Source organism: Diabrotica virgifera, chromosome 4 (genome assembly GCF_917563875.1).
Source record: "Diabrotica virgifera virgifera chromosome 4, PGI_DIABVI_V3a".
NCBI classification, from domain to species: Eukaryota; Metazoa; Arthropoda; class Insecta; order Coleoptera; family Chrysomelidae; genus Diabrotica; species Diabrotica virgifera.
The window spans coordinates 107,048,005-107,075,143 of NC_065446.1; the positions used below are offsets into that span (position 1 = coordinate 107,048,005).

Sequence of the window (27,139 nt, forward strand, 5' to 3'; positions counted from 1 at the left end):
TGACACAAAATCTAGGCATCGGATAAAAAAGTTTATTTGAAGAAAGTGTATTTTTTGTTCTTCTTAATGGCGGTACAGGCTCATTTTTTTAATATTATATTTAGTTACAGAGTAATTTCCACATATTAATATATTTTTCAAATTGGGCTCTGTACCGCCATCCTTTATTATATTACGAACACGTGTGCCAAATATCTCGAAAAAATATTCAAAATTACAGCCGCAATCTTGGAACGCGTTTTGGCTACCTGTTGATCGCTACTGTTTCCTCTTAAGTTGTCAGATAAAAAGAAATAAAACTAGTAGAGTTGTTAAATTTAGCGATAGTAACTTATAGATTGACATTATATTGATTGTTTCCCATCTTTAGACGTATCAGAGGAGTATGTCAACTAAAACTGTCACTGTGACAGTGGTATTTCTCAAACTCGTCCGATACGTCTAAAGGTGGGAAACAATCAATATAATGTCAATCTATAAGTTACTATCGCTAAATTTAACAACTCTACTAGTTTTATTTCTTTTTATCTCACAACTTAATATGTTTTCCATCTTTTGCGTAATTTTGCCGGTTATTAGTGCGCTCATCACTGTATAAATTAAGTGTGTAAAAAAGCTTACCGATATCATTGTTACGTACCTACACTCGCGGTATTCAGATAAGTAAGTTTCAATTATCGCATGGTCTTCGTTCGCGGTATTCACATGCGGTTGTTTCTTGAACGAGGTTGAATTGTCTTTAGCGGATTAGCTGGTTTTGTCTACAACGGATTAGCGGTATTTTTTCACTGTATTGTTTCTTTTCGAGTAGTCGTTCACCGAGAGAGACGGAAAAAGCGCGTATATTCTATACGGCAACAAATAGGTAAGAGAGGCGGTATTAGGCTATATCTATATGCATTTAGGTTAAGATATATCGCGGTATTTTAGCACGTGGTACTAGTGGTTAGTACTAAGAGAGTATATAAAAGAAGAAGAAAAAAATATAAGATTATTTTTTCGTAATATGTGAAAAATTGAACATAGGAATGAAGGTACGGACAGCAATAATAACTATTAAAATTTCGCGCTAAGATGTGGGGATCCATAACGTTCCTTTCAAATTATATTATAAAAATTATTCCAAACCAGGATAATATAAGGCCTACTTAAAATAGAACGATTTACATACCTGCGTTTTCCTTAATGCTCATTCCTAAGGCCTTGCAAGCCATCACAGTGAAGCTACCAACTGCCGAACATAACGTAAGATATACCACGACATGTCTACTACCATATTTCGGGCCAAAGACAACCAAAATTAAAAATACCATAATGGTAATGGTAATGAGGTAGTTGATAAATGCGGTATTCTGAGCATGATTGAGCAGTTCATCTGTCGAGACTATCGTGTCATCTTTGGGGGAATGTATAATCAGTATCGTTGATCCCAATATACATAATACACAGCCCAACTAAAAAAAAAGAGATATTTCGCTCGACAAACTATGTATTTTCGGTGCCAGTATAGTATGCGGTCTACCGTCGCGGTTCTGCTACAGCTTGCGGTCTACTTGTAAGGCTAAACAAGGTAAAATAATAAAAGGCAGCAAACCGTTTGCAGGCAGAATGTTTGTTGCTAAGTAGTAATAAACATTTTCAGGACTTACAATAAACTTATCTCTTTACTATTAGGGTCAGTCAGGGTAATTGGAAACAGGGGTGATTGGAAACAGTACTCCCTACCGCTAGAAATAAAATATGGCAACAATATCACATACCTACATAGAATTATAATTCCATCTTTGCTTATTCTGTGGAATGTTATTCAGTTGTTTACAAGCCAAGTGAATGTCCTTTCTGTGCAACTTAAATTTGATTGTTCATCAACAGTGTCAATATTTTACAAATTTCATCTCTCTGTATTAGTTAACGGTAGTGATTGTATAATTTATAGCTAATACAAGAATATTTATATGGCCTAAAATGTTAACTTGGATATTATTTACTACAAGAAGTAAGTACAGTAAGTGTTCACAATTACCCCCTTAAATATTGATCATGTGGTAAATGAAAACACCTGCTAGGGGTAAACGGAAACAATGTGAGGTAAATGGAAATCAAATTTTGATGTTAAGGGAATTATTTTATTACAAGTCTTGCCATTTTCAAAATGCTGAGCAAGTATATACGGAACAGAGAACCAACGAAATACTCTTTGAATGATTTAGAAAATGCGGTGGCAGACGAGACGTTAAAACAAAAAAAAATAACATATGGGGAAAATGCTTCTTACCCAAGTATTCCACATTGCGTTATTTACAACCGCATAAAGGGTAGAAACATACGAACTGATAATATGGAACTAAAGTGTCTACTGCATGGTCAATGGTCAGCCCAAATTGAAAACAGTATTGTTACATGTTTGAAAGCCTGAGCTTGTTGTTTACTTTTACCCCGTTTTTTAGTTTTTTTCTTGAAATTTCAGGGGTAAATGGAAACTTTGAATATCTTATTTTTTTGTGACTTTTTCTTACTAGATTTTAAGACATTCTACTGTATAAAAGCCAAAAGCTTTTATTTTATTATAGTATTAAACAGTATATTTTTAAATAAATTTCAAATGGTTAGATGTCATGTTATTTCAAATAGTGTTTCCAATTACCCTGACTGACCCTATATAAATAACACTATAATCTTCTTAGTTTGGGTGCCTGCATGACTTTTTTAAACTAGAATCATTGACTGTCTATTTCTCTTAAATTAACGTGCATGAATTTTTTCTTTAATAATAATTAGGCTGGCGGTATTAAGAGCATTGGTACAAAGCCGAGTAGACTAAGGCAAGCCGCACACCAACGAAACATGAAACATGAAACGTAAAACACGTTTCAAGAAAATTAAACACGGCTAAACAAATCTTGAACTCCGCCTACCAATGAAACGAGTGTGATTCATGCTCATAACACATTTTTATTTTCGGAAAGGTTCATAAATGGCCGGACGTCTATTTGTTTAGAAACGTGATTTACGTTTCATGTTTCTTTTACAACAATTCAACAGCATCTGCTAATCACTTTACCGATAAATCTATAGAATTGAGCGAGGAATTAGACAGGGCGACACCGTCTTCCTCCAACTATTTACTGCAGCTCTGTGGAATATGCATTTAAAAAACTGAATTGGGCTAAAAGGGGAATAAATATTGATGGTGAGTATTTAAGGCACTTGCGCTTTGCAGATGACATTTTCATTATAGCCGAGAGTTTAAATGAAGCTGACAAAATGATGGAAGAACTACGACAGGCAATAGAACAAGTAGGCCTGAATATAAACTTTCAGTAAACGAAATACATTACCAATTTAGTTCCAAGTGATGTTATGAGAGTAGGTGGGCACGAAGTACATCAGGTTTTTAGCTATATCTATTTCTTCTTAGGGTGCCTGTCCGTTCCGAACGTTGGCGATCATTCTGGCTATGATGACTTTGTTAGTTGCTATACGAAATAGTTGTGTTGAGGTCTTTCTATACCATGGTCTTAGGTTAGCAAGCCAATATTCTTCTTCGTCCTGGGGCCCTTTTTCCTTCAATTTTACCTTGTAAAATGCACTGGAGTAGCTCGTATCTGCCTTGATTTCTCATTATATGCCCCAAGTACTGCAGCTTACGGCCCTTCACGATGTTGACTAAATCTGCGGTTGTGTTCATCCTCCGTAGTACTTCTTCATTGGTGACTTTGTCTGTCCATGGTATCTTCAGGATCCTTCTGTAAAACCATAGCTCAAAAACTTGAAGTTTCGATAGAGTTTCCGCCTTCAATGTCCACATTTCTACTCCGTATAGAAGCATTGAGTACACGTAACATTTAAGGAGCCTTATTTTTGTTTTTAGAGTGATGTCATGGCTCTTGAACACAGAGCTCATAGTCAAGAATGTACTCTTTGCCTTTCCGATGAGACATTTAATCTCTTGAGTATTGTCCCACGACTCATTGATTATAGTTCCCAAAATAGTTGTATTGTGAGACACGTTCGATTCTCATTTGGTTCACATACAGATTTACTCCAGTTATGTTTTGCTTGCTGATGATCATTAGCTTGGTTTTGCTGGTGTTTATATCTAGTCCATATGTTCTACTGGTTTCAGATATTTTATTCATTAAGTTTTGCAGCCCTTCTATGGTATTGAAAAACACTATTGTATCATCTGCATATCGCAGGTTACTCCATTTATTGAGATGCCTTCATCAATATCTTTTAGAGCCTCTTCAAAAATGTGCTCTGAGTACAGATTGAATATCAGCGGTGAAATTATGCATCCCTGTCTCACTCTCCTTAAGATTTTGACCTGATCTGTATATTCTCCATCTATTCGGAGCACTGCTGATTGATTCCAATACAGGTTAGCTATTATTTTCAGGTCTCTTCCATCAATCCCTGTCCTCTTCAGCACTTCCATCATTTGTTCATGTCGGACTCTATCGAAAGCCTTTTTGTAGTCAATCAGGCATGCAAAAACATCACAGCTGACATCTCTACTTTTCTGAAACAACAACTGCACGCTAAATAAAGCCTCCCTCGTACCAACGGCGTTCACAAATCCAAACTGATTGGGCGCAATTATTTGTTCTTCGCATTTTCGGTAAATTCTATTATGGATGACTTTTAAAAACAGCTTGAGAAGATGGCTCATTAGGCTTATGGTCCTATAGTCTTCACAAACCTTTGCTCCTGGTTTTTTGGGCAACGGTAAAAACTCAGATTTAAGCCACTCTGCTGGTATTTTTCCTGCCTTGTATATTTTCCTGCATTAAATATTTCATCTATTATTTTTATTTGTGCTCCATCTAATAGCTTTAGCAGTTCTGCAGGTATTTCATCAAGTCCCGGTGCCTTTCCATCCTTCATTTGTCTATTTAGGGTATAAAATTTAAATAGGAAAAACAATCAAACTAGTGAGATCCAGCGTCGTATGGGTTTGAGATGAGCAGCATGTGGTCAGATGCTACATTTTCTAAAAGTAACGCTACCGATTTGCTTGAAGAAAAAAGTTTACAACCAATACATACTGCCAGTAATAACACTTGGTTCCGAAACCATAACTTTGACTAACATTCTGCAAATAAATTGAGAATAACTAAAAGAAAAATGGAAAGAGCAATATGTTGGGAATCACAAGAAGAGATATGGTACCAAATATGATAGTGAGAGAGAGGACTAAAGTGACATATGTCATAGAAAAAATTGCACAAATCAAATGGAAATGGGCTGGACATGTAGCACGTTTAAATGATAATAGGTGAACCAAAAGACTTATAGAATGGAGACCTAGAGAAAATAAGGTAGATGTAGAGGTAGACCACCAAAGAGATGGTGGATGACCTGAGAAAAACAGTGGGAAAATGGATACAGAAGGTACAAGATAGAGAACAATGGAAGAATATGGTAGAGACCTATATCCAACAGTGGGTTGAGGAATGATGATGATGATGATGAATAATTAGGATGTACAGTTTTGTAAATAGTATTAGGTTACAGATAAATTTATTTGTAAATAGTTGGAGTGCATTTTTTGTAAATTATTAGTCCCCTTTCACTTTACATTTATTTTCATCCAAATGTTAATTGTGAATAATTTTTTTCTGCAAGAGTTCTCTTGCACTTCATTATTTTGCGCAAATCCTTCAGGAATTTTCAGATTCCTATCGGTACACTAATAGAGCTATATGCACAGGTAGACCGTATCCTCGGGATATAGTCTGGGCTGATTATCGGAGAATAGGCCATTTTTGGGAAAAGTTATTTACCAGCAATTTTATTGCTGGAATCGAATTATAAGATCCTATTTATTAATAATATAGGTATGCAAAGTCCTCAGATAGTGTGCTACTTTTTTTATAAACAAAATGGCGCACGAAAATCGTGTTTTTTTTCAATTATTGCTCTATAACTCCGAAGATTTTAACTTTACAACAAAAACACTCAAATAAAAATTCACCGTGATTAAATTCTACATAGAGACGTGTTTTTCCCGATCTGCTCCGACGAAAATTTTCCTCGGAAAAGGCGGGTTTTCCCAACAAAATCTTTAATTTTCAAATAAAGTTTTAGATAAGTAATTATCTACCAATAATTAAATAATTTGGTGACTTAAAAGCCTTCTTGGTGTAGGTTATAGTTCCAGAAGCTGGTGAAAATTAAACGAATATTTTAGCCACAATTCAATTGTTAATTAATAATTTATGGTTGCAATAATAACCAAAATAATTATGATACACTGATTAAACTTTGAAATCTTATAAAGATGAGATGCCTATTTAACATTTTGTCGACAAAATATAAATTTTTTATTTTTTTGCATAATCTTTAAATGTTTAAAAAAAATAGTTATAAACAAATTAACGTTTCTCAGAAAGTTTTTATTATATTATAATTTTAAAAATAGCTAAAATGCGCATTTCAAATCACTTGAAAATGAATGCAGTAAAACTTTTTTGCAACCATTTGCAAAAAAGTTATGAAACAGCAAAGTAAACATACGGTTACTACGGTGTTTATAATTTTTTTTAATTCTTTCAAAGCGTAGAAGTGAGTTTAAAGTACAAGCTAATTATTTACAAAAAATATCGATTATAAGTTTAATGGTTATATTGTAATTAAAGATTATAAATATATTTTTTTGTAATTTACACGCGCGAAAGTAGAATAATACAGTACTGTAGCTAAAATTTTCACTCGGAGCGACGACCGGCGGCCGCTCGACGTACACTTTTAATAAATAATGTATGCTGCGTGTCAGTCGCTTCGAGTGAACATTTTAGCTCCGACTCTGTATCAGGCCTACTTTTGCGCTAAAAATTACAAAAAAAAGTATTTTTATTCTTTGATTAAAATATAACCATTGCACTAATTTTTGACATTCTTTGTGAGTAATTAGATTGTACCACAGACTCACTTTTAAGCTTTGAAACAATTAAAACAAATTATAAACAACGGAGAATCGTTTATTTACTTTGCTGTTTCATAACTTTTTTGCAAATGGTTGGAAATTTTTTTTTAAAGCATTATTTTTCAAGACTTCTGAAATACGCATTTTAAGTATTTTTAAAATTAGAATATAATAAACAATTTCTGAGAAATGTTAATTTGTTTATAACAATTTTTTTAAACATTTAAAGATTATGCAAAAAAATGAAAAATTTATATTTTGTCGACAAAATATTAAAAAGGCATCACACCTTTATAATCTTTCTAAGTTTGATCAATGTCTCATGATTATTTTGGTTGTTATTGCGACTGTAAATTGTTAATTAACAATTGAATTGTTGCTAAAGTATTCATTTCATTTTCACCGGCTTCTGAATTTATAATCTATACTAAGAAAGCTTTTATTTCACCAAGCTATATAATTATTGATAAATAATTACTGGCCCAAAAAAATTATTTGAAAATTCGAGATTTTGTTGGGAAAACCCACATTTTCCGAGGAAAATTTTCGTCGGAGCAAATCGGGAAAAACATGCCTCTATGTAGAATTAAATTGGGATGAATTTTTATTTGAGTGTTTTTGGTGTAAAGTTAAAATCTTCGGAGTTATAGAGCAATAATTGAAAAAAATACAATTTGTCGGCGCCATTTTGTTTATAAAAAAAGTAGCACACTATCTGCGGACTTTGCATACCTATATTAATAATATATATGAACTTATAATTCGATTCCAGCAATAAAATTGCTGGTAAATAACCTTTCTTTGTACTTTACTAATTAGACCAGCGTATTATATATAACTAATAAAATTGCTGGTAAATAACCTTTCTTTGTACTTTACTAATTAGACCAGCGTATTATAACTATTTTTTTTTCAAAATTTAAAGATTATGCAAAAAAAAGAAAAATTTATATTTTGTCGATAAAATATTAAATAAGCATCTCATCTTTATAATCTTTATAAGTTTGATCAATGTATCATGATTATTTTGGTTATTATTGCGATCATAAATTGTTAATTAACAATTGAATTGTTGCTAAAATATTCGTTTAATTTTCACCGGCTTCTGGAATTACAATCTATACCAAGAAAGCATTGATGTGACTAAGTTATTTAATTATTGATTAATAATTACTCACCTAAAACTTTATTTGAAAATTAGAGTTTTTGTTAGGAAAACCCTCATTTTCCGAGGAAAATTTTCGTCGGAGCAAATCGTGAAAAACATATCTCTATGCAGAATTTAATTGCGGTGAATTGTTATTTGGGTGTTTTTGTTGTAAAGGTAAAATCTTCGGAGTTATAGAGCAATAATTGAAAAAAATACGATTTGTCGGCGCCATTTTGTTTATAAAAAAAAGTAGCACACTATCTGCGGACTTTGCATACCTATATTATTAATATATAGGATCTTATAATTCGATTTCAGCAATAAAATTGCTGGTAAATAACTTTTCCATGAATTTTGCTAATTAGCCCAGAGTAATAGACCGCATACTATAGTAGCACCCCATTTTCTGTGCCTCTTCTGACAACATAACTACTGAACTAAAATTAATATAGTGTAGTAACCATGTACATACCTTTCCAAATATGTTGATTTTTTCATTTAGAAATTTAGAAGCCAAAACAGCTGCAACTAAAACACTTAATGCACCTAATGGAGTAACAAGTGAGGCTGGTGCAAAGGTGTATGCTGCGAAGTTGGCAAACTCTCCAATTCCCACTAAAAAAAAAACATTATTATTTGTTATATACAGTCGAACCCGCTTATTGGAATAGCCTTCGTGCCAAGCAAAAGTATTCCTATAACAGAGATATTCTTACAACCGATCATATCTGCTTTAGTAAAAACGTTTTGGGATCTCAAAGCTCTATTCCTTAAACCGGGATATTCCTTTAACCGGTATTATAATAAGCGGACTCCACTGTATTATCAAAAACCTTGGAAAAACTTCTCCTTAAGCAATTATCCCCAAGCATAGAAGAAAGAAAACTAATACCCCAACACCAGTTTGGGTTCAGAACACAACATGGAACAATAGAACAAGTACATTATACTGGTAAAACACATCATATGTGATCTAGAAAATAAAAGGTATTGTTCTGCTGAATTCCTGAACATTGGTCAGGTTTTCGACATGGTATGGCATGCCGGTATCCTATTTAAGCTACAGAAGAAACCCAATCCTTTCTACCAAATCCTAAAAAGCTATATTTCCAACCAACATTTCCTAGTGAAGCAAGACAAGGAAGTGTCCTGAAACCAATATTGTACTTACTCTACACTGCTGACCTACCGACAAGTAACAGAACAACGTGTACAACTTTTGCTGATGACACAGCTGTACTAGACTCTCACCATGTTCCAATCATAACATCCAGAGCCCTTTAAAAAGACCTTAACAATATCCAACGATGGCTTAAAAAATGGAAGGTAAAGGTGAGTGAGACTAAATCCACCCTAGTAACTTTCACCATGAAAAACAAACATGTCCAACTGTAACTCTGAACAAAACATAGCTCCCACAAACCGACACTGTCAAGTACCTAGAAATCTATCTTGATAGGAGATTACCAGACTAGCAAACCAGCACCTTAACATTGATCTTTTTCAATCTTATATAAATAAAATCAATTATATGGGTTAGACGTTAGACCTGAGCGAAAAAATACCAAATACGTAATCGTCAGTAAATACCCAATATTACATGCTCATCTATTGGTGTACAATCAACAAATTAAATCAAAAAACGAGAGATAAGCATATCCCAGTACCAAAGTAAAATCAAACAAAAAATTTTTGAGTTTTAATAATTTTCAGATATACATGTTCAAGAAAATCTACTTGAGAAATGCTTTATTCATAAGTAACATAGATAAAATAACAAATTATATGAGGCATGCTTTGTTAAACAGATAAGTCACGTTTTTAATAATATGTTAATAATAATATGTTCAATTCCTTTATGGTGATACATTCGGCACAATATCAGGTGACTTAAAATTACTATTCAAATACTTCTGAATCACCTTACAATGCGTATCAGGTAAAGATAAGTAAAAAAACGAACAGTATTCTATAAACTGGGTGGGTTGTGATTGCGCGCAGCGGTCAAATACCTCCTGCGGCATAGGCGTAACCAGGGGGTGGTTTTGGGGGTTATAACACCCCCATTGGGATGTACTTTGAGCTCTATACGCTTAACACCATAGCCCTCAGAGACCTTCCAGTAGTTGTAACCCCCCCCCCTTAGGATCATCCTGGTTACGCCTATGTCCTGCGGTTCTCTCACTCTATTACCCGTAAGTTAGGTTTGGACCGAAAGGTTAGGTCTTCCTCCTTTCTGACCGCTGCGCGCAATTGCAGTCTGCCCTATAAATTTGACGAAATGACAAATATGCTAACAATGAAGTTAAAAGTCAATTCGATAATCTGAGATACAACTATCTAGAGACGTTGGTAATTTTTTTGGGAAGTTAGGTTGCTAGACTTGACTGGAAATTACTATACAACCAAACATACCTGCTCATAGCCAATATTATTAATAGTAAACAGACTAAACATAACAGACTATTGGGACCGTGCAAGTTCGGCAAAGCGACCCCTATTTCTACGCTCTGTACTTTTATTCGCACTTTTAATTATATTGGCCAATTATATTAGTCCTGGTTACTGGATGATTGTCAAGGCTATAGTCCAAAAAAATAATAAGAAGAAAAAATAAGATGCAGGTTATGTTATGCAAACGTAAACAATACTTTGTAGTAAATAAAATTAGTTATTAAAATGCAGTACTGGAAGCAAAATACAATTAATTAAATTTACCTTTATATAATAATTGCATATCATATCGATATTGTGGAGCAATATATAATTTTTCTGCTTCAATGACAGAAGGTATATACGTCAATTTGACAATTTCAATTGACAATATGAATTATTTAAGATAGTTGCAATATTTCTCCGCGACTCGCGCACGGTCGTTTCTCGTTTCCCTTCCAAGTACTTGCACACCGCGAATAGATAAATATAAAACACTGAAGTCTCAGATGCAGAATTCACCATTATAATAAAAATTAAAATGGTAGATGATTATTTAACCCTTAAGTGCTAACATCTTAAATCAATGACGTAAACACTAACTAACCGGTGACAGACGGGTTTAACATTTTAGTGGTAATTTTTGTTTTTGTTAAATATTTTAAAGCAAAAAAAATCTCGATGACTTACTGAAAGTATTGATTATCTAAAAAACACAGTAATTAATCTAGTTTTTCTGTATTTATTAAAATAAAAAAACATTTTAACAAGAATGGAAGGATTGTTTGTGTACCTTTTTACTCCTGAAAAAGTGTGATAAAAATTAAACAAATTAAAGAATCTTAATAAAAATTTATAATCGAGTTAAACGAAGAGTAAGAAAAATGAAAATAAAAAGCTTTTTAAAAAATGTTAAAACAAAAAAAACTGACAGGTACTATAGTTAGTACAGTGTAGCAAGTTGGTAGTCAGTGGCAACATTTTCATCACAAATTGATTCCACTTCGCTTATGTCGTCTTCTACCTCATCAAACCATTTCAAAAGAGTTTCCTCAGGGTCTTTATTCCCTTATTTGATGTTTTTTGACGAACTGGGGCACATTATGTGTAATGACGAACTGGGCACAAATACTAACACCCCGTATATTAGACGGAAATCACACTGTGAGCCTAAATTTCTTTCGAATAACAACCTGCCGCAAATTGCCGAATTCAATACTACTAAAGAACAACCCAACTTGAAAAGTCATAAACGGGTGACCTTCAAAATTTTCTAGGAAGGGAAATATCCCACTTTCGGAGTGTTAGTACTTAAGGGTTAAATCTGGAACTTTTCTTGTTGAAAGTTCTTTCTAATACATCCTTAATCTGACACTTTTACAATTTATAAGACAGCAGACGACCAACATAGAAACCATCTTTTACTTTACAAAACAATCTTTTACAATAATTATTTATTTACAAAAAACTAAGTTTTCAATCTAATAGCACATAAAACAACATCCAAATATATTATTCTACATCCTACCAGACTGAAAACAATGGGAACCTTCTCTGGTAACACCTCCGAGGCTTCTACAATTTGCAAGCCATAACGGATGCTGAGACTAAGGAAGATGAGGGAATTTTACAATTTATAATTCACGTCCCATCTATTCAGCGCGGTAAAGTTCCAACGAGAATGGTTCCCTTCGTACTCCAATCGGAGTAATCATGTAAATCAAAAACGAATAACCATTTTCAATTTCGTTACAACACGAAACTACAGTCGCATCATTAATCCAGTTCAATCAGAGAGTGTAGCAAGCACCTCTATCGGTTTCGAAACTTATTAGTCTCTCATCAGGAAGCACAAATTGCAAGGTCTTGAAACTGTAGAAGCCTCGGGGGTGTTACCAGAGAAGGTTCCTATTGTTTTCAGTCTGGTACGATATAGAATAACATTTTTGGATGTTGTTTTATGTGCTATTAGATTGAAAACTTAGTTTTTTGATAGCAGTTACCGCTAGGGCATCCCTGCCATTTCGTTCGTTGCAATCCGTGACTGCACGCCGGGGTTTGTCCTAGTTGGGTCAGAGAGAGCAGCATATGTGCCTCCTGATGAGAGACTAATAAGTTTCGAAACCAGTAGAGGTGCTTGCTGCACTCTCTGATTGAACTGGAATAATGATGCTGCTGTAGTTTACTGTTGCAACGAAATTGAAAATGGTTATTCGTTTTTTATATTTATTTACACTTTACACCATTATAATGTATTGATAACAAATAAGAAAATTATTTATTGTACAAAATAAAAATATTTTGTAGAAATAAATTCCACAAAATTTTATGAGTTAGTATACACTCCCACTATTTCCAATAATTCTTCTTTTTTAATGAAAGGTTAAGTTAATTTGAGCAGTTAATAGAGTAAGATACGAACTTTTGTGTTGTAATGTTTCCTCTTCCGAATGTGTCAAAATGAATTTTGGCTGAGAGAAATCAGTATAGGGTCACCTAGGGTTAGTGTGACGTAAAAAAATGCAAATTTGATTTTAAAATAAAAAAAAATATATTTGTTTTTAATTGAACGGTTTCAAATTTTTAATGAAGACTTTCTGGTTAATTGTCACAATCATTGCACAGTGAATAGGCATTTTTAAAATTCCTTTTACATTATGTTTTATTTAAGAGGGTTTAAGGTGTCACACTATCCCTTCATTATGGGGTTACTGTGACTAGGATTAGGGATAGTGTGACAACTAGCTTTTTTTGCCACTTAAAAGCACCTAGGATTGAGTGTGCCTTGGTGTGACAAAGAAAGACATTACAAAAATATTGTAATAATTTTTGGCTTTTAAAAATTCGACAATTTTAGAAAAAAAACTGTGAAATTTCTTATTAACACCAATTTTTTTATTAAACGTAGGTATTTTATTGAGAACCTTTTCTTATTTTACAAATTCAGTAACATCTAACATTCAAAAACATCAACTTTTCCATTAAAAGTATACCGAATTCTTTCACCATTAAGGGATAATATCGGATCCATCAATATTCCTATAATCTGAGGCATTCTAATAAATGAACTGTCTTTTTCATTAACCACAAAACTCTTTTTATCCTTATCAACACTTCTTAATCCTACCACTTCTATTTCATCTTTAGTGTCATCACAGTTTTCAATTATACACACATACCTAAAAGCAGTTGTACCACGCTTCCCACCCATACAGTTGGTTTACAGATTTTAGTGTCACAGTTTCCTCCAAGAATTCCTCTTCTGCTTCGTCACTTCCCCTAAATACATATATTCTATCTCCTCATCACTATCTGATTTATCTTTCTTTGACTTTTTCTTGATTGTTTTTTGGACAGGTTTTTGAAGTTATACTTCTTTAGGCGCGATTGAGAGTAAAATTTCATAATACTGCGCGCATGCGCACACAGACAGTATGGCGTTTAGTTGCTGAATCTTTCAAATTATGTATAAATATATCAGTGCAACAAAAGGTGTGAAGAGAATATATTAGTGTTTTTAGTAAATGTATTATTTATTATAATTTGTGTGTCTTTGGATTTGTCTTCCCCGGGAATAAGATATTTTATAATAATAGTAAGTATATTTAAAGTATTTTTGTATTAAATTTGTCAGTATGTATGAGAAATCTTGTAACCTGTCAAAGCAAAAGGGATATAGTTCAGTGGTAGAGCGTGTGACCGGAGATCAAGAGGTCCGGGGTTCAAATCCCGGACGATTCATATTTTTTTTTATATTTTTGGTATCGTTTTAATAAAAATTTTTAAAAGTGGTAGATAAAGAAAGTTAGTTTAATATTTAAATAAAATGCAAATAACCTGTTAAGTATATTAATTTCATTGAAATCATAATAATACAAGTATAACTTCTTACGTGTGTACAAAGTACACACACATTCTTTTTTTGTTTTCCTTTAGTGGGCTCAGCCTTTTTTGTCTTTAAAGAACTGATGTATTCTTCTTTTGTTATTATTTCTGCAGTATCAATTCTTCCTTTAACTTTCTTTTTTACGCAAGATTGAACTATCTTTTCCAGAAGCATATGCTCAAACACTTTCCCTGGTGTTTCTTGCCCAACAGAAAGTTCGGTGATTTGACACCCGTGTAATGGACTGGAGGATTGGCCACTGCTTTGATGCTTTTTTAATAGAGTGATAGATGATGAACCAGCGATGCCTTGCTCTTCTGATGGACTGGAGGTTGGGCGAGTAACAGCATCCTCTGTTATCGTCTCGGTTATGGAGTTGACGATTATTGGATGTTTTTGGAGTTTGTATTTGATAGACTCTTTATATCTCTTTAGTTTATGAGGATGATAATTTTCTTCTTTAATGGCTAATCTGTTAACTCGTGATAAGACATCTGGATCATAAATGCCCGTTTTCTTAAAAGCACTTACAAGCCATTATGAGTCTATTGCTTTCCATGCCAGTCCTAACATTTGAAAATTCACTTTTAGATAACTTCTGCTCAATATGATGCCGAACCCAATTGGTTAGAAGGTGATCCCACATAATTTTTAATCCTCTGAAGACACCAACGTCTAATGGTTGTAAGATATGAGAAGTATGGGGAGATAGTTTCAAAATTGACACATTATTTTCTAATGCTGTTTCGGTTCCAAGTTACTGTCAACCATAACCTGATCAAACTAAGGTAGTAAGTGGTGATAGTGTGACATGTCACACTATAACAATGTTTCCCTGTCACAGAAACCCCACGGTGTGAAAATCTGTGGGGTTACTGTGACATACCTAAAAAAATAATAGATAAAGACAATTAGGCCTTTAAAATAAGTTTGAATGTGTAAAATAAGTGATGCAATACCATGCAGAGAAAAAATCATAATTAAATAGAAATCCAAAATTTGGACTAATATATCAGAATTTCAAATTCGAATTAAAATACATACATAAATAAATACTATGATTTTAACCTAAAAAACAGAAGGGACTGAAACAATATTTTTTAAATAATCTGTTGAAATACAATAGAAGTGTAATACAGTAGAACCTGCCATACCCGGACCTGTCATATCCGGACCTCCCCATATCCGGACGGTTCTGCTGTCCGAATCTACCGAGAAGGGCACTCCGTCTGGACAAAGTACCCTCTCATCCCGACCTAAAGGAACTAAAAGACGACGAAATAATGTATTATAGAATCTATAAAACGTGTCTATCGACGAAAGTTATTGACGGCGTTGATTACTGGAATGTATGAAGGAGAAAACGCTTCAGATACTATAAAAGAAGTGGTCACAGAAGAGGTCTTGATATCCGGATTTTTTCATATCCGGATCGGTCTGTCGCCACATTGATCCGGATATGGCAGGTTTTACTGTATAACATCATATGTATCTAATATAAAAGCACAATATAAATTAGTATTTAATGTTGTCACACTAACCCTAGGTGAACCTAGATAAAATGTTAACTGATAAGGAAAAACTAGGTACTTATTTATCTTGGACCAGAGAAATTTTTTCTTAAATAGATTATAAGGATTAAAAAAATCCTCATTAAACCGTGTCCCAAAATTGATGCCGTAACACAAGCGAAAACATAGAAATGGAATAAGATTGAACAAGCTATTCATATACTTAATGCTGAAGGAATACTGAATACGATGGAAGAAAGACGGAAACATAAAAACAACCACAAACCAAAATATCAAGAAATACATACATGAATTACAAAAATAGAGAAGCTAAAGATATATTGTAAAAGAAAGTACAAAGGTGTGGTATATTATGAACCCTTTGTATAAATCATAATTTAAATATGATGTTATTAACCTTTAGGGTATTGAACATACATAAAAACAATAGCTTATAGTTTGTATCACATGTTTATTACGAGTGAACTTGAACTATATTTGTTATGGTTCAGATAGGTATAAAAACACGCTGAGCAATCAGTATGGATATAGATATACAAATAATTATTAGAAGTTAGTATGTAGTAAGGCGAGGCGCTATGAATCATTAATGTTATTGTTTAGATATTGGATACCAGTGAATAAAATATAATGTATAGTAAGACGTGTTTAGTCTTTTTAATTAATTAGAACCAGAAGGCAGTAACAACACACTATTTAATACATGGCGACCCTGCCAGGATTAGAGGAGGTCTTCTGAAAGGAGCAGAGATGGCGGCAACAAATTGGAAACGGAGACGGCGAAGATGGACAGGAAACCCAGTGAGCGACAGTGTAAAGACAAAGTGGAAATAAAATGTAAGTAAGAATATCTATCTTTATTAAAAATGCTTCCCTCGTTTTATATTATTATTGAACATTGAATATTTATCTTTGCTGATTTTTGAATAATTTATGAAGTATCGATTTTTTTTTAAGAATATCTATGAATTTTTAAACATGAAGTGATTTTTGAATTGAATATTTTTATCGAAGTTTATTATATATGCTATTCTTGAATTTTTATTGAATTTTAAATCTTTATTGAATTTATTTGAAAAATCTCTATCCGATTTCGATTTTTAGTACGGTTATGTTTGAATATTTTGTGAAATATCGAATTTTTTCCAAAAATTTCTATCGAAGTTTGAGATATAAACTTATTTTGAATATTTTTATCTAACTTTTGCATATGCTATTTTTTTTTATTGACGAATATGTATACTATTATTGAATTTTTATTAGCCAGTTGTTTTTATTATTGATATTTATTGATTCTATAGATACATTTTAATCGATTTTGTGTTAAATTTTGTATGATATGAACCTGAATTAATATTTTTTTGAGTGATAAATGATATTTTTTTTAATAAATAATGATTAGTGATGACATACGATAAACATTGCTATAAGCAAGATATATATTTTTAACGAACCGACCTGATGCGTCGAGATAAGGAATTTGGAGAAGAACTATATAGATAAGAAGAAGAACTAACAATATTATAAGCTAAATATTATAAGGCAACTTGAGACAATAAGAAACCCACGGCTCTTGTCAAATTAGGAAGGTACTAAGTGATTTATAGAAGCTTGAACGCTTATTAGAGACCCACTCTGTGTTTTGAAGGGTACCTATTTTATTCATGATTATTCGTGAATAAACAACGGCCTCAAAGCAAGGGATTGAGGTTGTGATATTTTTAGAAGAATTTGAACCGCATAAAATACCTATTTCGTGTTTTGAGTTAACTATACCACCTAGATGGTGCGTACAGATCAGGGCGAAAATTCGGGTTAATATTGGCGGAGAACTAAGACATCCGAGTGAAACCTCTTTTATTAAGGTAAAACGAAGGTATCGGAGCTAGTATATGAAGTGATGATTATGATGTTATATGAAATGATATATGAGATAAATGATATATGATTGTTATATGAAAGATGTATATGAAGATGAATTATGTACACTGTAGAAGTGTTATTATGTGGAGAAAATTAAGAAATATAGTTGTAGTACCAGACAAGAAGAAGAAGAGAAAAAAAGATAATTTTTTATTAAAATATGTGGGAAAATGAAAGAAGACACATAAAAATTGCAAGAAAAGAAGCAAAATTAAGAATAATATCAAATAAGTAGCTAATCATTGAATTATGTCTAAGAATTAAAGCTGTAAATTTTTTTTCTCTAAAGTAATGTTAATTATAAATAACTTATTTTTAAATGTAGATAATGAATTCAGGTTAAATTTTCGCGGAAAATGGAAGTATTTGAATTAAGGATAGACAATATCTTACAATAAGTGTTAGTAGATAGTAAGCAAAGGGACACAAAAAGAGAAATTTTTAGACATTCAGCAACAGAGATTAAATCTTTATTATAGCTACAAAAGAGTTATTAGAAGTTTAGAGAAATATTAGAAATTTTTAGAGAGATTACATTTTTATTATAGATACATTATTTTAAAGTTAGTAAGACATATATAAATAAATCAAAAGAAGACTGAAATAGGAATTATTAATCGAGTAAAGGATACATTTTTTTTACTTATTCGAGTAATATTAGCTTAGCTTAGGACTTTTAGTTAGATACGAGATTTTTAGTTAGGTAGATTAGATTATTGCCCTGGAAGGGTAAAAGGGAAAGAGGAATATACCGTCAGATATTCTTCTTCTCTTCTTAGGACTTTCTTTTTTAAAAACGGCGGAGATGTGGTATATTATGAACCCTCTGTATAAATCATAATTTAAATATGATGTTATTAACCTTTAGGGTATTGAACATACATAAAAACAATAGCTTATAGTTTGTATCACATGTTTATTACGAGTGAACTTGAAATATATTTGTTATGGTTCAGATAGGTATAAAAACACGCTGAGCAATCAGTATGGATATAGATATACAAATAATTATTAGAAGTTAGTATGTAGTAAGGCGAGGCGCTATGAATCATTAATGTTATTGTTTAGATATTGGATACCAGTGAATAAAATATAATGTATAGTAAGACGTGTTTAGTCTTTTTAATTAATTAGAACCAGAAGGCAGTAACAACACACTATTTAATACAAAGGCATAAATGATAATATTAATTTTAATTAAGGCATAAATATTAATTTTATTTATTTGATTAAAAATTCGTGCTCCGTAAGCGGATAATTCAAATTTTTTGTATTTCAATCTATTTATATACAGTAAAACCTCTGTTAACCGAAATAATTGGGGAAGGCCGTTTCGGATAACAAGAATTTCGGTTAAAAATAGCATTCTTTATTTTATGCTTCTGTATCAAATTATACAGTATTGTTGGTTAAAGTTGGTATTAAATACTTGGTGATTTCATAATGTGTTGTATATTTAATTGCGTTCTTTATTTGTATGAAAGCAGTGTTGACGATGTTGACAAATTATCATCGAATTGTTTCCGTTTTTTGATATAAATTTACTTTTTATTGACGAAATTATTGAAACTGTATTGACTCCGTTTCAGTTAACGGAGGTTTTACTGTATTGATTTAAGTAATAATAATATGTTTTATGATCAATAATTAAAATTCCTTTAAGATGATACATTTAGCAAAACAACAGGTGACTTAAAATTACTACATATTCAAATATTAATTTGTCAATCACCCTATAATGCTTATCAGATAAAAGATAAGTCAAACCATAAACTCTATTGTATAAATTTCATAAAATGACATGTACATCAACAGGAAGTTATAGATACTATTATGTCTGGATCTTGCGTATAAAGTTGAGTAATAGCAAGCTGAAAATTTGTTAATAGCTTAATGGTGTCTAGTCGGACAAACTTTGATGTATGGGAACACACATGGACATGTATGTCATCCTGACAAGTTAATGATTGTGAAAACTAGCAGATTGTTTATAAGTTTATTCGATCGCAAACTGTGTATAATATATGAAAAAATGTTTGTTCGACAAATATGTTGGGCATTTTAATGAGTAAGACACACAGAACATGTAAAAGGACAGGAATTATGTTATTGATAAATAGCAGTCTGATTTTTGCATGAGAGTTTAATGAAAGGGTAACAAATCAATTGGAAGTTCTGTTCTACAAAATACATGGGACGTTTTCGTAGTCTGACGTTCGAAACCTGTAACCTGTTCCACAATTAAACTTCCCCTATTCCAGTGTTCCCGTACATTAAAGTTTGTCCGACTAGACACCGTTAAGCTATTAACAAATTTTCAACTTGCTATTAATAAACTTTATTTGGTACTCGGGATCCAGGCCTAATAGCTTTAGAAATAAAAAAGCCAGAGCAATATTTAGTAACACGATATATTTAGATTCACATACAGCACCATATCTATTTCATTAAAACTAAGACTAAGTGCCTAAGCAGAGTTCTATGACGAAGACCCCAAGTCTCTACGAAGAGACCCCAATCTTGTGTAAATATTAACATCACTAGGTGCTGTACTATTACAGCAAGACCTTAAATAATTTTACTATTGGTGCAGCTTAAACAAAATGTCACTTAACATAAACAAATGTAATACAATTATGTTTTCAAGGCAAAGAAAACCAATTACATTTGTTTACTCCATAAATAACTTGCCATTAGCCTCTAAAAATGAAGTATCAGACTTGGGAATTTGGTTAGACGCCAAATTGTCATTCTCAAGCCGCATCAATCAAGTAACAAACAGGGCAAAGAAAGTACTGGGATTTATCCAAAGCACATCTGTAGACCTGTCTTTGTTCACATTTAGAAGAATTTATTGTAGTCATGTTAAGCCCATTTTTAGAGTATGGATCAGTTGTGTGGTCCACATCATACAACTGTTAGATTGAACAGATTGAAAGGGCCCACAATAAATTTTTGGACACTATCAGTGGGTACAAGTCTTGATTTACCAACACCTGAGTCAAGGAGGATATTGATAGATTTATAATTGATGCGCATCAGTTCAATTGTTCAGAATGTGCCAAATACAGTTAAAATCGTGATGATAGTCCATATTCATAATGGACAAGGCATGTGAATAAATTTTTTTAAAGCTTTTCTAATGTGCCTTTTGTAATAATCTTGATATCAATTTGTGATTCTGAAAAAAATTTTTAAAGCTTTTCTAATGCCCCTTTTGATGTTTTTGATGTTGATGTAATAATTTTGATGTTTGTGATTCCGTTCCACACAGAAGAAAAGAGGTCTTGGCAAGGATAGCTGTGGGGAATAGAGCATTATACTCCCTATCATTATTAAGATCTAAGCTGCTGAAAAGAAAATCTAAATTTAGACTGTACACGTTAATTATTCACCCTGTTGTTACATATGGAAGCAAAACATGGACTTTACATCAGCACGAAATAAATAAGCTGCTAGTATTTGAAAGGAAGGTTCTCAAAATGATATTTGGCCCTCAAAGAGATGACGTGACAAGAGTGTGGAGGAGGTGGCGTAATCCTCAACTGGTGACTCTATACTACTACTATCGGTTTACAGTATTCTCCGACACGTTCCGACTCCTAACCGCCATTCTTCTCTGTTTAACCACAGACCTGGAGGGATTTCTCTTTCCTATAGTTCTTATTCAATTCCCTCCCTCCAGCTTCTTCTGGGCCTTCCTCTTTTTCTCCTCCCTTGTGGTGTCCATGCCAAAATCTGTTTAGGAATCCTGTCATCTGGCATTCTCTGTACATGGCCGTACCATACCAGTTGTTTTGTTTTTATATCATCAATTATTGTATGTGTTACTCCCATCATTTCTGGTATTCTCTCGTTCGGTATCCGATCTCTTCTTGATTTGCCTGCTGCTCTTCTCCAGAAGTCCATTTCTGTTACTAGTAACATTTTCTGCGCTCTTTGTTTCAGTGGCCAAACTTCACTGCCATATGTGATTATACTTTTAAGTATGCTATTGTATATGAGCTGTTTGTTCGTTTTAGATATTGTCTGGTCCCACAGAACTATATTGGTGACTCTATATGGTACTGAAAAGATTGTCAGATATGCTAACCGGGTAAGATGGGCAATCATGTGGTAAGGTCAGAGGAAGACCGAGTGTTAAAAACAGTATTTTTGAGAGTTTGAAGATCACTAATACCCGGTTGCACCAACAGATCTTAAACTTAAGTCGAGAATATCATAAGAATTAATATAATATATTTATAATATATTACAATAAGAATACCATAATATAATAATAGATATAATTGATAATAAGGTAAGAATCTAAAATTATGGTGCAAGGTAAGTGATACTCAAGGAGGCCCTATCTATAAGTAGGGCTTAGCTAAGCTGGAGCTTAAGATCTGTTGGTGCAACCAGGCATAAGCCATCCCAGAAAAAGATGGAAGGAATATGTTAAAGCCGATTTATGTAGGATTGGGGTACAACATTGAAATATGAAAGTGCAAGATCGTAGATGATGGAGGGCTATATTGGATGTAGCAAAGACTCACTCCGAGTTGTAAAGCCAGTCAAGAAGAAGAAGATTCCATTCTTTATTTCTACAGTAATTGTTATATATATTATTTTAAATATAGGTCACTCTATTTAAAAATTCTTAACTATTTTATTTTCCAAATATGTTATGATGACTCACGTTTTACAGTCAAAGATAAAGAGTGATTCAACAGTTTTTTATATTCTATTACTTAAAAAAATTATACAAAATAATAAATTTTCTAGTTAATTCACTCTGAAATATAATTAAAAATACAAAACTTACTCAACAAAAGGCCTAGCCACCACATCCAATCAGTTAAGTATCCAAACCCTCCTGCACCAGCCCTAACACTTCCTCGTTTATTAAGCCGTATCAAAGACAGCTTTTTAACTATAAAACTCGAGCCTATAAATATCGACGAACTAATTGCTAAGCAGAGCCCTACGTAAGACCCAGATCTTGTGTAAATCTTAACATCACTAGGTGCTGTACTAAGCTCCATGTTCGAGTGTAACATTCTAACGCGGATAGCATTAATATTTTTTTACGTGGGTCTTCGTTAATAATACCTACGGTCATTGGAAAGATAAGATCGGTTAACTGATATGTATTATTTATTACATTAGTATATCTAATCAGTCGGAAGGTAACTTAACTTAAGAATGTAAACAAAAAAAGTTAGGTTAATTAACTAGTGACATTCCTGACCATAGATTTATAATACTCTAGATTGCGCCTTACGATCTTAAAATGGGTGACGGTTACGACAGAGATAAATGAGCCTATTTGGTCGGTAGTCTCTTTCTAATTCAAGGGGAGTATCGACGACGTCACTATCCTACTCTGTCGTCGAGTATTTTAGATGGTTTGACAGTTCGAGCGGATGGCGACGAGAACTGGTCGTTTGTCTTCGGACGTGGATAATCCTGGTTCGAATCCCATACCAATCTTTACTTTTTTATTTTTAATTTAATCAATATTGCGTTTATTAGATATTATTACATCTCTAAAATAAATCTATGCAAAGAAATATATAACAAATAAGAAAAACTGTGTAGGTACCTATATAGATTTTTAAAAATATAAAAGCCAATGTTATTTTTTTTAATAAGTTAATGGTAGAATACTATAAAGTAATTAAAAATATTCGTAAAAAATTACCAATAATTAATATCAACATAATGTACCATCGATTTATTAATTGAATCGGTCATTTCAAAAATAACACGAGTCACATATTCCTAATTTTACAGAAGAGCAAAGAAAACTTAACTACCTATATAGTCGAAAGATGGATGAAATGGATGACATCAAAATTCAAAGTTATATTGTAGTTTTGTTCCTAATGTTTTTACTGGACTGGTGTCGTTTTTGCACACAACGTTTATCTTAAAGGAGTCTATTCCTCTCAAAAAGTTAGTTTCTCAAAATTGTGGACTTTGCTGTTTTTGAAATGACCGATTCAATTATAAGTAATTAGACATTATTTTTATTTATGAAACTATTGTTACAATTTTTTAAAAAAGTAGAAGCAAAACAAATATTATTCACATCATTCGAATAAGGACGAATTTATATTAATAACGAATGACTTTTATTTTACTATGCAGTTCACAAAATGTATTCCAATATTAACTTACTATACATAGGTACTACATTTATTATCTGCTAGATTTACTTAGGTCCATTTTTCAGAAGTAAAAATATCTAATAAACGCAATATTGATTAAATAAAAATAAAAAAGGTAAAGTTGGTATGGGATTCGAACCACGATTATCCACGTCCGAAGACCAAAGACCATTTCTCGTCACCACCCGCTCCAACTGTCAACACATATTACTCGATAAAGTGGGATAGTCACGTCGTCGATATTCCCCTAAAATTAAAAAGAGACTACCGACCAAATAGGCTCATTTATCTCTGTCGCAACCGTCACCCATTTTAAGATCGCAGGGCGCAATCTAGAGTATTATATATCTATGTTCCTGACCGGGTTGCCAGATGATCAAAACGAAAATATTGTACAATGCTGCAGAAATTGTGGTTTTTTAAATGATTTTATCGTACAACCATAGTACAACCAACTGCACTTAATTTTTTGGTAGAAATCGTCAAATTTCGGTCGATTTTATTTTTTTACCTCTTTTGCTATCGCATTGCAAAAAAGTGATACTTCAGGTACGAGTATTCAAAAACTACATTCATCACCATATATGATGATCAATAATCATCATTCATCATAAAAAATATTCAAAGTTCAAAATCGGTATACGTATACGTTAAAAAAATGTTTTTTCTCGACTTTTATAGCATTTTCTTGGCATTTGCTTCATATTTTTTTAATCCAAAGCAAAGAATAGACATATCTCCCAGGAACCGACACAGTATTTTTACTACAAAAACGTTATTACGTAGGTCAAAATTTTTGACGTAAGAGAACTGTCAAAACATTAGAATGTGACTTTTCATTATTGCTATGTTCATTATAAACACGGCAATAATGAAAAATCACATTCTAATGTTTTGACAGTTCTCTTACGTCAAAAATTTTGACCTACGTAATAACGTTTTTGTAGTAAAAATACTATATCTAGGAACTAAATTTTTATGCGCATGTGCCAGATCGGCCATTTCTCAATTTGTATGAATATATATACTACATTCGCTCTGGCGAGATTTTTTTTGAGACATTCAGAATAGGAAACGTACAACACAAAAATTCCTACCTCACACTATTAACTGCTAAAATCAACTCAAATCAACTTAATCTTTCATTAAAAAAAGAAGAATTATTAGAAATAGTGGGAGTGTCTACTAATCTCATAAAATTTTGTGAAGTTTATTTCTACAAAATATTTTTATTTTGTACAATAAATAATTTTCTCATTTGCTATCAATACATTATAATGGTTTAAATAAATAAATATTGATTGGCGTAAGGTTTATGTTATTTTATGTCTGTTTACTATTAATAATATTGGATATGAGCAGGTGCGTTGGTTTTGTAGTAATTTCCAGTCACTTCTTACAACCGAATTTTTCAAAAAAGAAATTACTAAGGTCAGTGTCAAAAAAAATCTCGCGAGAGCGAATGTAGTATAGCAAATAATTTTGGTGACATTTGTCTTGTACATTGTACAGGATCGGCGTTTGTTGTCACAGTTGTTTGTTTGGCTTGGCTTGGCGTTAGTATTTTGTTTTTCTATCAGTTTGTAGCTCATAATATTTTGTATAGACTTATTTTCTATATATATTTTCTTATATAGCCTACAACGATTAATTGTTATTTTCCAACATTTATACAATTTATTTCTTTTTGAGATATCTTGATTATGTGAATTAATTATTTTAAGCTTTTTCATAAACTATCGTATAAAAAATTAATTTTGTATTTATTGGGATTTCACAAAGAATTTGAATCTAAAATATCATACAAATTCTCTAACCTTTCTTTGACCTCTACTGTACCAAATGCATCTGCAGGAAGAGCACAAAGTCATATTTTATATGTGTTCATTCCACAAGCCACGTGCTGTGTTTAAAAAGTTGAGAATCCAATACTCACAAAAACTTCCATAAAGTACTTTTATCAGCAAACCTAAATTAAATTTAATAAACTGTGTTTCATTAAATTGTTTCTGTAGTTTGTATAAAACAATAACTTAGGTCAAATATATAAAACAATTTATGACTGACTACTTGAAATTCAGGATTTTCAGGAGTAACATTATATAATTTAGCTAATTCAAAAAGTTTGATCCAATATCACTTGAAATTGTTTCAACATTCAAGTAAATGCTTGATAATTGACAATACACTCTTCATAATAGGTTTACATTCTCTTGATTATACTTGCGTTCCAACAAAAAAAGCTAAAGGCTGCTTTCATATGGAATATAAGCTTCTGACCATAATGATCAAAACGTTTCCATATAGATATATATATATATATATATATATATATATATATATATATATATATATATATATATATATATATATATTTTCATACTTTTGAAAAGTAGAAAGTTGCGATTATTTCCTGCTTGTTTGACGCCGTAGGTATTTTTAAATAAATACGAGGTGACATCTAGCGGCTTCAAAGTGGAAGCACAGATCGGTTTCGTACCGAAACGAGCAAGGTAGGTTGCTTCTAGCTAACTAATATATATATTGTTATATTTCTATTTGATATGAAAATTAAATTTTGATAATTATAAACAAAATTCACTTTAATATAAAATATTTTTAATTTTCTCAACCTCGGGCATATAAATTTAGAACAACCTGTATACAACAAATTGTTATATTTAATTTTAAGAAGTGATTAGAATAAGCGTACGAAACTCGGAACAATGTGCTTAGATAAACAAAGTGAATGACGCGTACCATTATCGTTATTCTCGGAAGGTCGATCATTAGCCTATGCTAAATAAAACTCAGTGAAATAGATGATAGTTCATTATCGTTTTTCGCGGAAGGTTTCGATCATTAGCCTATGCTAAATAAGACTCATTTGAAAGAGAGAATAGGTCATTAAAATTTGTAAATAGTTAGAAAGTATTTTAGAATGGGAATTAAATATTTTCTTTTGAAATCCATTAAGCATATTTAGAAAGATTAAAAATTGGTTTTGAGGAATATTACGAATGAGAGTTGGTGGTGGAAGATTGATTTGTGAATCTGGAAGGGATATTTAGAAAGTAGGGGAATGGATGAGAAAGTGAGATCAGAATGTTTTGAGCTGTCGAGAAGTGAAGT

At 32.2% G+C, this 27,139-nt stretch overlaps 1 protein-coding gene across 2 annotated transcripts in view; it reads right to left on the bottom strand.

The window, feature by feature from the left end:
• The window catches only part of LOC114325667 (magnesium transporter NIPA2), a 59,295-nt gene extending 36,211 nt beyond the window's left edge, over nucleotides 1–23,084 (bottom strand). The window contains exons 1-3 of one of the 2 annotated variants that reach the window (XM_028273786.2): nucleotides 22,660–23,082; nucleotides 8,551–8,693; nucleotides 1,172–1,454 (exon numbers count right to left, since the gene is read on the bottom strand). In XM_028273786.2, coding sequence (XP_028129587.1) covers nucleotides 1,172–1,454; nucleotides 8,551–8,693; nucleotides 22,660–22,894 — 661 coding nt within the window. In that variant the 5' untranslated portion in view covers nucleotides 22,895–23,082. Of the gene's footprint in view, nucleotides 1–1,171; nucleotides 1,455–8,550; nucleotides 8,694–22,659 lie in introns of both variants that reach the window. The other variant, XM_050648327.1, reaches the window with a different exon arrangement.
• Between the last annotated feature and the right edge of the window lie 4,055 nt (nucleotides 23,085–27,139).